Here is a 14036-nt window from a genome sequence, read left to right as displayed (position 1 = left end):
GAAGATAAATAACGTGAAACTGGCCCATATAATTTAACTAAATTTGTGAAATATTGAGTTTAGTCACAGCCAGAGTACCAAGTCTGGTGTGAATATAGTAATTGTATGAATTTAAACATGTATTACAAACAACTAATTAGTTCTTAAAACACATTGGAGTTCATGTACGTATGAATCTTGAAAGTGTAGACAGTAATACTGCTAAGAATGCAAACCCTAAAGTATGCTTATAATGTGTGTTTAAATATAGAAAAATTATTTTGGCTGCAAGTTCTATCAAGATTTAAATGCATATGTATATATATTTCTGACAAATATTATTAGAATCCAATATGTACTTATGTGCAAAAACATCATTGTCGAGACAGTGCTACATTGTCAAGGATTATAAATGATGTACGAGATAAAAATCAAAAAAGATGTACATGAGTTTTCATGGCAAGTATGTTGCTTAGCTACTCAGAGGTATTGGCTTTACTGTTAAAATCCCAAAGGCCAAAGTGTGTAAAATCCCCCTTTACTATTGGCTATTAAATAGCCCCCTTGGCTATTGCAGTATTAACTGCAAAGTTTTGGCATAATAGTGTGCTAGAAAGGTCCTGCAGGAAAGTGGTGTTGTGGAAGTTTGGTTTTCTTAGGTTGCCTCAAGGTTGCCCTGCAAGATCTGTGGCATCCTGGTAATTTCTGGTAATGGAAGCATACAGATGAGAGACTAAACCAGAGAAGCACGTCAACCGGCATTTTCATTTCCAGGTTTTAGTTTTATACACTATCTATGTAGTAACCTTGAATGAACAGTGAAGATTTTGTGCAGTCATCTCTTTTCATGCATACATACAAGCTGAGTTGGGTGGTGGCACACTTGGACTGCTCAGATGGTCACAGAAATGTGCAACATAGAATGAAAACATTTCAGTTTTGTCCCAATAGCTGCACATAAATGGCACATAAAGTAAATGTGCAGGTGCCTATTAATTCTTTTCTAGTATGGCAGAAGAACATAGATCCTAATGAAGAAGGCTTTAACTGATGCTGACAGTGTTTGTGTACTAGCAGAAAATGTTTGTGCTTGCATAGTTTATGCATCCAGGCATATGTAGTTTTTATAACTGGTAGGTGTAAAATTTATGTGCATAAGAGTTTGCATATGCAGTGCATAAACTTTCAAAGTTAGCAACTATTGTTGTATAAACTTGCAACCAAAATGAATAAATAAATAGCTAAACATGTCAGAATTTAATTTCAAAAACCCTCAAAATCTTGTCTAAATGTAAAATTAATGTATATGCCAGTTAATAAGGGAAAATTAGGCTTTCAAGGAAAATTTTACTGCCAAACCAACTTTGAAAACTTCATTTTTAAAATGTCTGAAATAAGAAAATAATAGATTAAAAAAATCTGAGGAGCACAGGAAGTGATTCCCCACTTTGCCACCAGCAACAGACTTAACCTGTGTAGTTACCCTGTAGTTCCTGCAGAACTTGCAGAACAATGCATGCTTTCTGGTCCCAGGATTTGTCCAGGAAACATCAAAAGGGTGTTTGAAAAGAAAAAGATGTTACGAGGGTGGCTGTGAAGCATTCCAGATGCGCTGCTCTCTCAGAGGCAGCAGACCAGCCAGGAGGGGAAAGGATGAGAACTTCAGTCCCGAGGAGGCTGCTTGCTGAACTCATAAAACATTTGGTGAAGGTGAAATAAAAATCCACGGTCATTTTAATTGCTCCAGTATGAGTCTAATGGTTGGTGTTAGGACATTGGCTGAGCTCAGAGGGAGCCCTAGAATATTTCTGTTTGGAAACCTAAACTTCTGGAGAACATGGAACAGCAAACAGAAAACTACAATCTCCTTGAAAGCTTTCTCACATCTCTGTGCTGGCAATGCAGTCCAACCAGTCTAATACTTAGGTGAATTTTTCATTATGTGTAAGAATTGTTCAGCCTAATGCAGAATCCTGCAGACCCTTTGAGTATTCCCTCTTGTTATTTATCTATTTATTTATTTATTTATTTAAAGTAACAGTTTCATATCCTTCATTTAGGACAGTTCAGAGCTCTTACTAAACAATTAACATGATAGTAAATTAAAGAATAATAGCCTGAAATTTATTCAAGCACAAGAATACTCCTTTTTGCCTGGTAGAACAAGGCTATACATGGTTCCGTGAAAAAGATAAGTGAAGTTGATTTGTATCAGTTATAACTTTGGCAGACTACCAAATGTTAATTTGCTTTTAGCTAGTTGAGATTAAATGTAATTCCTTCCCTGAGCTGCCTTAAAGTAAGCAAGCATGAAAGAATTTTCAGAGTAATCTGGGAGGAATTGACATTTAAGGGAGTTAGCATTACATCCACACTTTAAGGATATTAATTTCATAGATAAATTAACTGCATTATTCTGTCTTTATCTTGCATTTTGAAAGGAGTCCATCAGCAGGAGAAATGGCAGCCCAGGGTCAACTGAAACTGCTCTTATCCCAGCCACATTGTAATTTGCACTTGCTTTTGGAAACCTTGCTACATCATGATTGTCTCTTAGTGAGAATTTTACTGAGAAGTTCAAGTAAGTACTTACGCTGTTGATCCTTTTAAGAATATCAGTGAGAAACACAAATTCATTTTTAACTACTTAAATACTTTGGGATATCAGTTGTCAGTAGGACAGTTCTTGAGTGAGTAAAGAAAAAGAAAGGTTCATTGTTTTTTTAATGATTTTTTTTTTCAGTCAGTCTGAGTATTCATAGCTTCAAAGCAGGCTACAATTTGATAAAGTAGGCTGATATCTTAAATGCAAAGGAGTCTAAATGACTCTGAACTTAACAGTGCATTGATACCACAACTGCTTTACATAGATTTTTAAAGGTGTGGAACTGAAAGATTACTTTCAAAATTATGTTTCTTCACTGAAAAGCTTCTTAGAGGTTTTGTTTATGTTATTACATGTTTATCACTGTAGGTATTCTGGAAGTACATTTATGTTCTCCCTCTTCTTAATACTGTCATTAATGTCATTATGAAAGTGGGGCAAATAAAAGAATGGTTTTATGAGGTTTTCTTTTAATTCTGCTAACATTGTATTTGAAGCAACAAATTCTCTCACATCTTTCCTTTTAACAGTTTTTGCATCGAATGATCAGATTGTTGAAAAGTTGGTGGAATAATCACGCGTTTGCCATAATTTTGCAGCAATATTGAATGAGTGTCTATCAGTTTTTACCTTTGTTTAGCAAAAACATTCTCTCTACTTATCAAACATGATATTAGATCACATAGTATTAAATATAACGTAATTAATTATTTAGTTAATTCAGTTAATTTAATTTTGTCATTTTAAAGGGGTCTAACATTAGTCGGGGATACAACATTGTTTCTACTTCTGTCATGCATCTTATTGAGAACTGCACTGCATTCACTTACCTACTCAAATATGTGTCATCATTTACAAAGATTGACAAATGCTTGATCAGGATCATATTCTTACTCTAGCACTATCCAGTACTGAATTTTAGTAGGTGCTTAAATTATCACAAGGATGAACTGACAGAATATGTTTTCATCTATTGACTGACCAACCTCTCGAGCTTAAGGGAAATATATGCTACTATGAGTTAGAAAATGTGCTATTTACACAGAATTTATTAATGTAGTTACAGTATTGCTATGAATGAACTTTCAGTTTACATAAAGTTGGAACCCATAATGATGCATATCTTCTAAATTTCAATGAGGTTTTAATTATATAATGGTAAAGTGATTGTAATCTTTATTCCTTCTCCTATACATCCACTTTACTGGTGTTAGATAAGCTAAAATTTTTGATAGTGTGAGCTGTTATATAGTACAAGACAGTACAAGAAAGGATGGACTAATAAGTTATACCTTAGTAATGACAGTTCAGGTTTCTTTTGTTTAGTATGATAAAAAACTTCCAGAATTATGTACTCATCAAGAGTAAACTTTAGCAATCTGCAATTTTATGCATAAAAAGAGATAAAAACAGTAGTTTTTGAGTGATTTGCCCTGCCAAAAAAAAAATATATATATGTATATATATATCAGTAACCTTTAACTAGATTATAAGAATTCTTTGAATAGGAAGGGCCTTTTCACATTTTTCTTGATTTTACACACAGGGTTTCTTTCTCCTTCTATAAACTGTACCAATATGATTACTTTTTTTTTTTTTTTGTGTACTATAGGTATACTTCAGGATATTCTTAGTAGGCATCATACAAACACATTTAATTTTATTCCTATTGTTCTCATATAGTTGTACCATGGTAAGGGTCAGAATTAACACATTTTCCTCATTATAATAGGAAGTACTGTTGGGATTTACAGAGTTGTCTCAGAGTATTTTAGAGGATGTGTGTATGCGTGATTTAGTGTTGCTAAATATTGTAAGAAGATTATCATATTTGATGAAGCTACTGAAACCCCATGTTATGCACATATAAGCTCTATGAACAGGTGAAAAGTTTTGTACTTTTGATACTTTATGTGTAACATGATATATGAAATGTACATAGAAACAGAAAGCTCCTCAAATCTAAAATTGACACACCAAACATATGGAAAGCAATAAATCAGGATACTCAAAACTGAACCACTTATGTGTCTCCAGTGAACATTGCCATTGGAGAAAATGGACCTATTTTTCCAACTATTTTTTTTTCCAAAAATAACTGGAAAATTGGATTTAGATATTGGACCTCTATAAGTTAAAGTTTACTTAAAGTTAAAACTACAAGTTTAACTACAAGTTTAAATAAACTAGGTATGTTGAAATACTCTTAATTACAGTGTGATGTATGCCCAGAACTGGTTTTCAATGTACAGCATTCTGAATTTTTTTAGGACATATTTTTGAGTCAGGTAAGGGTCTATGTGCCTTTGCTGTGCCTTTGCAGGGAGAAATAATGAATATCTGATACTGTTTTAATTTTCTGACAAAATATTTGGTTTTGCAATTTTCTTGGGGGATTTTTTTTAACGAGAATTGCTTTGTCACCCATGGATATGAAACAGAAATGGATTATTTTGACAAGTAACAAATAATAGAGGAATAAAGAAAATGGTGCTTGTGTGATATGAGTTATCGAATCTAGCAGATGCTGATATAAAAAAGGGAAAGGTGAAAGAGAACTCTGAGAATTCTGCTACACTTTCTCTAAATGCATAGCATGCCAGCAGAACAATCTGTGAGTTCTTGTTTGAGAGCCTTTATTTCCAGGAACCATGAGTTATCCTTCACATAGTAAAGCAAAATGCAGTAGCTGTATTGAACTACACCTTCCCAGCACAGGATTAATACCGACAGGCAACCACTCAGTCAACCTTACCGTTTACCAATAGCAGATAAGAAAGTCACTGAGAAATCATCAACATGGTACATCCAAGGGCTTCAAGCAGTCCTCAGGCCTCACACATACTTTTGTTTAAGAAGAGATAGTACCAGCAAATTCATGAAAATGAAATGAAATCCTGTTAAAAATTCTTATTTCTTATAATGAATATGTGAGACTCCAGTTGATACACAGATTTAATTTCATTTTATACATACAACTCTAAAAGTGAATACTGGCATGTGGGGATAAACTGGAAGAAAACTGCTTTCACAGCAGGACAGGGCCATTGGCAGTTTAACCTAATGCTTTTGGTTTGCACAATATATTGTTTGAGAGACTAATGGAAATGGGTATTGTATAACCTGTACAGTTAAAACCTAGATGATATCCTGGTCTTCACTAAAACTGAAATATTAACTGATAGTGACATTTGCTAATACTCTGTGGTAAGTGAAGGCTACAAATCTGAAAATGGACCCAAAGAAATGTGAACTGCTTCAAAATGAGATAATTTACTTTGCACACACAAGTGGGGCAGGGAGGGGAGGATTTCCACTGAGAAAGTAAAATTATGTGGTGCAGCCAACTCCCTAGACACTAATAGATATGAAGATTTTTCTCAGACTGTGCTTTTATAAACCAATTTCTTTGAAGACAAATGACTTGATAATATATATGTGGAATGGAAAGATATTATATATTTTTTTTGCCCACTCCAATTCATTGCCCTTTGTGAAGCAGCTCTTTAACTGCTACAATGCATTTTGCAGCATTTTCATGTAAATGACACTGATTTATTGTAAGTTGTTCTAGGTGAAGAGTAAAAGGTAGTAATTTTACCAGCTGACCTCACTTAGGAATCAGGCAACTTTTAGTAAGAGCAACGAGTTGCTACAAAAGAAAATGTATGTTCCCTAAAGGAACTTCTTGCATTGGCTTAATCTGTATAACAACTGAAAACTTCTGTTTCGAGTACTTGAATGTAGTTGTACATCCTTGCAATAACTGCTTGGATTTAATAGTTCTCAGACAAAACCTAATGAGCAACTGGAAAAAATACTAGTCCCGTGGTTCCACCACAAATAGATCTGGCGAAATGTAATCACACTAATTTTTTGACAAAACTTGTGGATTAGTCTGCATTACACTGTCCTCATTAGGAGAGCACCAGAATGTTTTTTAGAGGAGCTGATATGCTTGTGCAGAGATATCTCTCTCCTCCAAATACTTTTGGACTATCCAGTATGAGGATAAATAGAGGCTTGTGAGAATAGAGTCCAGAACTCCTGAAAGTTTTCTTAGCTTATTCATAATTGCAAACTGTATCATGGCAGCCTAACATCAAAAGATTAGAAAATTATTTTAAAGGTATGTCTGCTACAAATACCTGTCTGACCAGTAATTTTTTGTGGATACTGTACTTGAAAAAACAATGAGACTAAACAGTAGTAGGGTATACTGGGATGAAGTAGTCCTAGCTGGAAGATCAATGGAAAAGGGATCTTAATCAGATAGCCTTTTTCTTTTGTTGACTTTCCAGTGATAAGCTAAAGAAAACGGCAAAGAGATTTTATGGGAGTTTCTGAAAGTATTAAATAAGAGTTTCCATTTGGACTGTAATAAAGCCCTGTCAAAAGTCACACACCTTCTCTTGATAAAATGTGAAGATACTCTCTGTGATATATCTATGCATGCCTCTGTGCCTTTGAGATATGGTCATATGGTTAATTTTTCAAAGTAGAGACCTGATCAGTTCCTGTAGGAATCTCTGGGTACATTAGAGCTCCAGGCAAAATACTTAAGAGGGTGACCTGTACAGTATCAATCCCCAAAACAGTAATACAAAGAATGTAACATGGCCGTAGGACTAAATTCAATAATACCTCATCATACTTTAGCAACAATTTCAGCATTCCGTCCTCTCTACAATCAAGGTTTGAGATGTTATGATAGTGATGATTTTTCCATTTGACACACACAAGATTTCACACAAGCTATTAATTCGGACAATCCTAAGTGGAAACTTCTTCCCAGATAGTTGGAAAGAAACTATTGTTTCCTTCTGTGAAGCTATGTTCAGGGAGAAAATGCTGTAAAAGAAGCTGAACAAGTGTAAAATACTATGAGATTGGTGAGGTATGAATATGCAGCCACAGAAGTAGTTTGCTACTGTGATAATAATTTACAAACAAATAATAAAAAGTTTGTTACAGTCTTTTTTGGTCTTGTGTTTTGCGTTTTACTTGTCACAAGCTTAGGATTCATTGGATTCTTAGGTAGCAGCTAATATGGAGGATGTTATGATTTTTATTTTACCAAACTCAAACGGGTAGGATTAAGATCTGCATTTCATTCAGAATAGAAGTAATATGATTTAAAATTTATTTTTGGAATAAAAACCTAAAATAATAGACTTTCTGCTGAAATGAAGTTATATATAAATGTACAAGAGATTCTAACAGTCAAGGCTGACTGGAGAATGACTGCATTGGAAGAGTGCAAGTCTATGAGAGACAAGTAAAGTCATCTGCCAGAGCAGAAAAAAAAAAAAGTCATTCACAGAGGAGGCACTGAGAGTATAGTGCAAAGAAACAAGCAGTACAGAATGCTTGTTGAACGATATTTCTGTATTTGTTCTATAAACAAATAAAATATTTTTGCATTCTTTGTATTTTCTTCAGCTGCTGTTATTTAAACTATAAAGAAAAGAGAAGTATTATCTTGGCAAATAAAAGAGCCGTATCAGGAATAACTTATTCTATCATCAGTTTCTCTTCTTGACTGAAAGAGCATGAAGAAATTTGAATTTTGACTACCTCTTTTCATCAAAAAATACAGCGTAACTGTTCCTAGCTTGTCTATTTGCTAAGGATTCAATAGGGAAAGAGAAGTCTACAGTCAAAAACTGCAGATTTTCTAAATTCAGTAAGATTCATTTCATAGCTAAACCAGTAGCAGAAAAGATCTTGATAAGTGTGATAATGTCAGCAAGTTACTGGGAGGTATTTCTATCAGTAAGAAAGATATATGGATAAATTATACTTGTATGTCTGCCTCTTGGAAGATATGTCCTTAAAATACATTGTACTATCCTTGGAGGTTAAGTGCATTATTTTGTCATAAGAAGAATGATTCCTTGTGACCGGTTAAAACATAGGTGTTATTCACTAAGTACATGACATTCTTGTAAAGGTATTTATTAATAATACTATATTAAATTTTATTTATTTTGGCATCCTCTGTGCATTTGGAATATTTTACTATATGGGAATAACCAATAGAAGATTGTATTTAACAGGTACATAAGATAAGTGTATAACCATATTTATGTATGGATATAAGTACCGCTAAAAGGGAAAAAGAACCATCTCCTCTGAGCTACCAATGGGAGCTTTAGATTGCCTTCACAGATTAGCTTTTGATATACAAATGTGGTGAGTGAAAAAAAAAATAGAGAGAGAGAGAGGAAAGCATCAGTGGGCAGTAAATATTACGCCTATCATATAAATGCTGTTCTTATGTGATGGTTAACAAGAAGACTGCACTGGAGTTCACAGTAAGATGAATATTTAATGTTATGACAGGTGAGCTAATAAACGTTTAAAAAAAAAAATCTAAGGTAAGAGAAATCTACATATCTTTCTGTAGACTCTACTTCATAATATTTAACCAGCTGTACCGATCAATTAGATAAACCTTTAAACCAGCTGACATTATTCTGTCAATTTCTAAGTCAGAAAACTCAAGGATGCCACATTTCATCTTGAGCTTTGAAGGGTCAGATTTTCTTACAATAAGGGCAACATTTACTTCAGGGTAAAACAAGAAAAAACAGATGAAAGCATGCATATCTTCTAATGCTTAGCCTTGGAATGGTTTCCCAGTGGATTCCCAGATTTTTACTTAAAAACATGATATTATTAACCAGTTGTAAGAAGATACATGTATAACTTCCCCCTCCCGCCAAATTCTTTTATACTTCTTTCCATTTACCTGAATTTATTGATATCACCAAATTAATTAGAAAAGTTAAGAAGCTGTATCTTGAACTTTCCATGTGGCACTACCATAGAGCAAATATAGCTTTAATTTCAAGTCACAAGCTCCTTTAAACAAAGCAATTTCTCATCATGTTCTGCAAAGACAGTTTAAGTAGTATCTATTTTTTTTAAAACTTAGAAAACTTAGTAATTAGATTTAGAATTAATTAGAAATTTAATTTTAGAATTAGTCAGAATTAATTTTAGAATTAATTAGAAATTTAATTAGAAATTAGATTTAGAAAAATCTAGATTTTTCTCAGAAAACCTTAGAATTTGATTAAATTAATTAAAAAACTACTTTGAGTAAATATAATGAAAGTTCAATTCAAATTTTTGTCCTATGTTTTGAGTACTTCTGGATTTTTCTTTTTGAACTGCTTTTTCTGTTTTCTCAGTTCTTTCCTTGTCATATCTATATTAGACAACATATCACTGGTTTGTGCGAATTAGAGGAATCCATGTGACTTAGGAGCATCTGGCATTGAAAGATGTCTTAGCGCAGTATGCCAGCTCACTCAACTCATAGGTAAAAAAGCTGACTAAACTAAAAATCTAATGGACAATCTGTCTCTGGCCTTGTAGGGTAGAGGGGAGAAAGAGAGCTTGTTGGTTATGAAATGATTGGTCCTATTCTTCAGATTTCTTCATCCTATGGGCTGTTACTATTAGGTTTCACTACAAAATCTGTATGGTTTACAATAATATGTGAATTAGATTGCAGGAATTCGGAGGAGATTACAATGAGATTCTTGAAGTTTACAACGTTCTCAACTCATTCACAGAGCTGGTTGGAAAACTGTAGTTGTCCTCTGTGGTAGATTTTGAAGGCTGGTTGAACCACTATGAAGAATAAGCCTAGAAACTGTGTCTTTTTTATCTTTCTCCTGCACAGGTTGCTAAAGATAGGGCCAGCCAAACTGGCATAAAACAATGACATTTTCAAACATAAATTTATCTAAATCAGTCTTACAGAAACTTTCAGTTTTGCAAACTATACATTTGAATGAAAAGTGTTTAATTGGTTCTCGTTATGGTCATTTATTAGGATCATTAACATCAAACATCAAACATTAGGGTCATTAACATCTGGATATCCCAGACATATGTTAAGAATCATCTCTAACATCAGCACGAGTCAAAGCCATAGAAATGTTTAAACACATCTTTATCCTTCAGCTGGAAGAATGTTTTTAAATTGTGAAAAGCATTTAGAAATATATGTTATATAACCTGTTACCACTCCAATCTATGAAAATCACTAGTTAACTTTAAAAACATATGAGTTTATATCTTAGGATGGCTCAGATTTTGTTTCAGAGAACTGATTTCTTCTCAGTTTCATCTTATGCTGAAAACCAAATCTAAGTCAGTTTGGGGAGTATGCAGCAGCTACTTCATTTTATTTTATATAACCAAATCAATTTCTATAATTTCAAGGCTAATATACTGTTGAGACGAGCTAAGCAGTAATAATTTTTGACTGTGACTCTATGGAAATAGTCCAACTTAATTCTGATTAATATTTAGTGAATAATTGAATTCCAGTTATATACTAAGTGTTGTGTTTTTTTGTTGTTGTTGTTTTGTTTGTTTGTTTTTTAATTAAATAGGCATATTCCATAGTGTGTTTTTTTTTTTTTTTTCTTAATGGCTACATATAATTCAGAAGGACAGTCAAATGCCATTATGCAGGGGAGATAAGATTTCAGTATCTATAAGTATTAGTATTGTTTAAAATATTTTTCAGATAAAGTTTTCTTGCTTTCGTTTTGTTGTTGTTGTTTCTTTGTTTATACTATCTGTTTCTATGACTTGAATTACTTGGAAATTGTTAACAATGGATTTATTTATTTTGAAGGAAGTGAAGTATTGAATTGCGATGAACGAAGTTCCCTCTCAGAACAGATAAATAAAAAAGAGCCTACTATGATTGAAACAATCTTCACAGTATTATCTCACTGCATTTTGTCACCTAAATCACTAGGAATTGCTTTTGAGACCTACATGGAAAAAGAGCACTTGTGGGATTACTTATACAGCATGACAGGTATTTAGTTTATTAGAAAGTGTTTTAAATCTGATGTTAAACCTTGCCAGTTTTCAGACATGTAGTGCATATTATTTTTGCTCTAATAAATCTGATTGAATGATTGTATGTTTCTTCAAAATTATACTATAAATTATTCTCAGTGATCAGGTCACTGTAGGAACGGTGGAAATTTTGGAGAAAAGGGAGGTTACAGAACAGTATGGTGGACCAGGATCTCCTTAAGTGTCTGTCTTACCAGCAGGTTGGCAGCAGATATTGTCTGTAGGTCCTTACCAACACAAGATCTTTGTCCCTGTGCATTTAATAACTCCATTTAAAAGTGAGAATCAACTGAAGGGGAGTGGAAGAAGAAAAGGAAGGACTACTGTTGAGGCATGCCTAGTCTGATGGGCATTTAGACTCTGCTGCCAAAAGGCAGACAGACTCCTAATTTTCCATGAAGAGGGAGATTTGCAACTCATGGTGCCCCCAAGGAAAAGCCATATTCAACTAGAAAAGAGAGATGAAGTTTAGAAGGATGATATTGCAAATGATGACTGAAAAGAAAAGGAAGTAAGAAAACAGGAGAAGGAAGGTAACAGAAATAACAATATCACAAAACAAAAAATAATGGTGGTGAAAGAGCTCAGGTATTCCTCTGAGAAAAATGGGATTACAAAAAGTGGAAATCTGAGCCTTAAGAGGAAGAAAAAAATAGAAATATTGTGAGGAAGCTTTGAGAAAGACCCTGCAGAGAAGAAAAAAACTTAGACCAGAAAAAGCATAGACAAGCAAAAGTTAGGGCAAAGGACCTTAGTGGGAAGCATGTCAAAAAATATCTCTGATATGTCCTGCAGCACTCTGCCTGACAACTGCTGCTCCATTGCAATGGAGAAACTGCAGTTCTCTGTGGTGTTAAGAATGTGGAGAAGATTGATACTTGTTGTAATGTCAATAACTGTATTTAAGATGTTCCATTTTCAACACGCAATCTCTGATAACATGCTATGTCTCTGTTGATGACTATTATTTTTATGCATTTTTGTTGCCAAAGTATCCTTTCTCCTTCACTGTTCTCTAATAAAACAGTTTGGTTAGCTAAGAAATGCCACTGTATTAATACTTGCAAGACAAGGAAGTAATAAAAAATAGGTATATCTGCTTGACTCATTAATGTCTAGCAAGTAATTAAGTGTACTCCAAATAAAAAGGAAAATATTAATTAGATTAAATTCTGAGAAAAAATCCTGATGGAGAAGCGATGAAGAAGAGGAAAAAAATGAAATTGTATTTTCTGTCAGTACTGTATTAAGATGGTACAAGATGCTACATTGTTTTGCTTTATACTATTTCTTTAATTTGTAACAGGCTGATAGATGTAAGGTATTTTGAATCATAATGTTGTTACTTTTCTTTCCATAAGAACTCTGAAACACTTCTTTCTGAAACAGATTTGAACAAATGACTGTATACTCACTGAATATTTAATAATTCTTTCTTCTGAAGTTTCCAGTTGTGGCGAGTTGGAGCCAGAGGTTATCAAATGCTTGAAGCTGACTTTGATTAATTCAGTCAAGGGTATAGTGAAGCAGATAATTTCTTTGATGAATTCATGGGAGGCAACAGAAAACTATGGAACATATCAGCACAAGCAAATAGTTCCTGAAAGTTTACTGAAAACAGTTCCAAAGGAATGGAATTATACACCTCGGGAAATGAAGAGAAAGGAGTCTGGGAAATGTGGGTGACATTTATACTCTCACATAAATTTGTCTATGGGCTTGTTAACCCTTTAATGTGTACATATTAAAATTAAATAGTTAGACTTCATGAGTGTTGCCATTTAACCTTAAGGAAAACAGATTCCAAACATCCTGTTGATTGTTTTTTGTTTGATTGTTTTGTTGTTGTTTTATTGTTGTTGTTTTATTTTGGTTTGGTTTGTTTTTTGGGGGGGAGGCTGTTTGCTTTGTTGTTTGATGGTTTGTTTGTTTTTTAAGTGTTTAGCACTAAAATTCAGCTTGTTTGTTTATTTTTTACTTAAGGCTTATACCCTTGCATACACCAACAAGCTTTTTAAAATAATCAGTATGGTAGTACTGATAATAGTGGTACCATTTAAATTATTTATTTATTTATTTATTTTAGCATCTGGCAGTTGTAAGGAGGGATTCAAGGTAGTGTAAAGCATAATATCTCTGCTCTTGCCTTAATGGCTATAACTTCTTGTAGTTATCAACTTTTCAATCTGGACAGTTTAAATTTAGTTATATAGTGTTGACTGAAATTATACCAATTTTTTCATCTCAACTTCACAGCACAACAATTTATTCTTGCATAGCACTAAAACTGGTGTTGAATTCCGTGGTGCTTGACTATTGAAAAATTGACTAAAGAAAGAAAAATAATGTATATAACAGGATATATTTTGAAGGTGGTAGGATGTAAAGGTACTTTCATAAGTGCCTAAGCCCTCCATCATTTCAAAAGGCTAACTTGTGGAATTTCACCAAAAATTTATTGCCACCTGATTATTTTCAATACAATACAAATCACTGTAGTATATTTTTCCATAAAGTTTTGGAAATGTAGATTGTGGGAAAGCCTGCTTCAGAGTGC

At 33.5% G+C, this 14036-nt stretch overlaps 1 protein-coding gene across 10 annotated transcripts in view; it reads left to right on the top strand.

Moving 5' to 3' along the window:
- The window catches only part of KIAA0825 (KIAA0825 ortholog), a 260619-nt gene that overhangs the window by 115205 nt on the left and 131378 nt on the right, over positions 1–14036 (top strand). For all 10 annotated transcript variants that reach the window (XM_040540323.1, XM_040540325.1, XM_040540322.1 and 7 more), the window contains 3 exons: positions 2421–2560; positions 11247–11435; positions 12924–13157. In XM_040540323.1, coding sequence (XP_040396257.1) covers positions 2421–2560; positions 11247–11435; positions 12924–13157 — 563 coding nt within the window. The remainder of the gene's footprint in view (positions 1–2420; positions 2561–11246; positions 11436–12923; positions 13158–14036) is intronic.

The sequence above is a fragment of the Cygnus olor genome, chromosome Z (genome assembly GCF_009769625.2).
Source record: "Cygnus olor isolate bCygOlo1 chromosome Z, bCygOlo1.pri.v2, whole genome shotgun sequence".
Lineage (NCBI taxonomy): Eukaryota > Metazoa > Chordata > Aves > Anseriformes > Anatidae > Cygnus > Cygnus olor.
The sequence above is the reverse complement of the archived record's forward strand: the minus strand, read 5'-3'. Positions and strand labels throughout refer to the sequence as shown.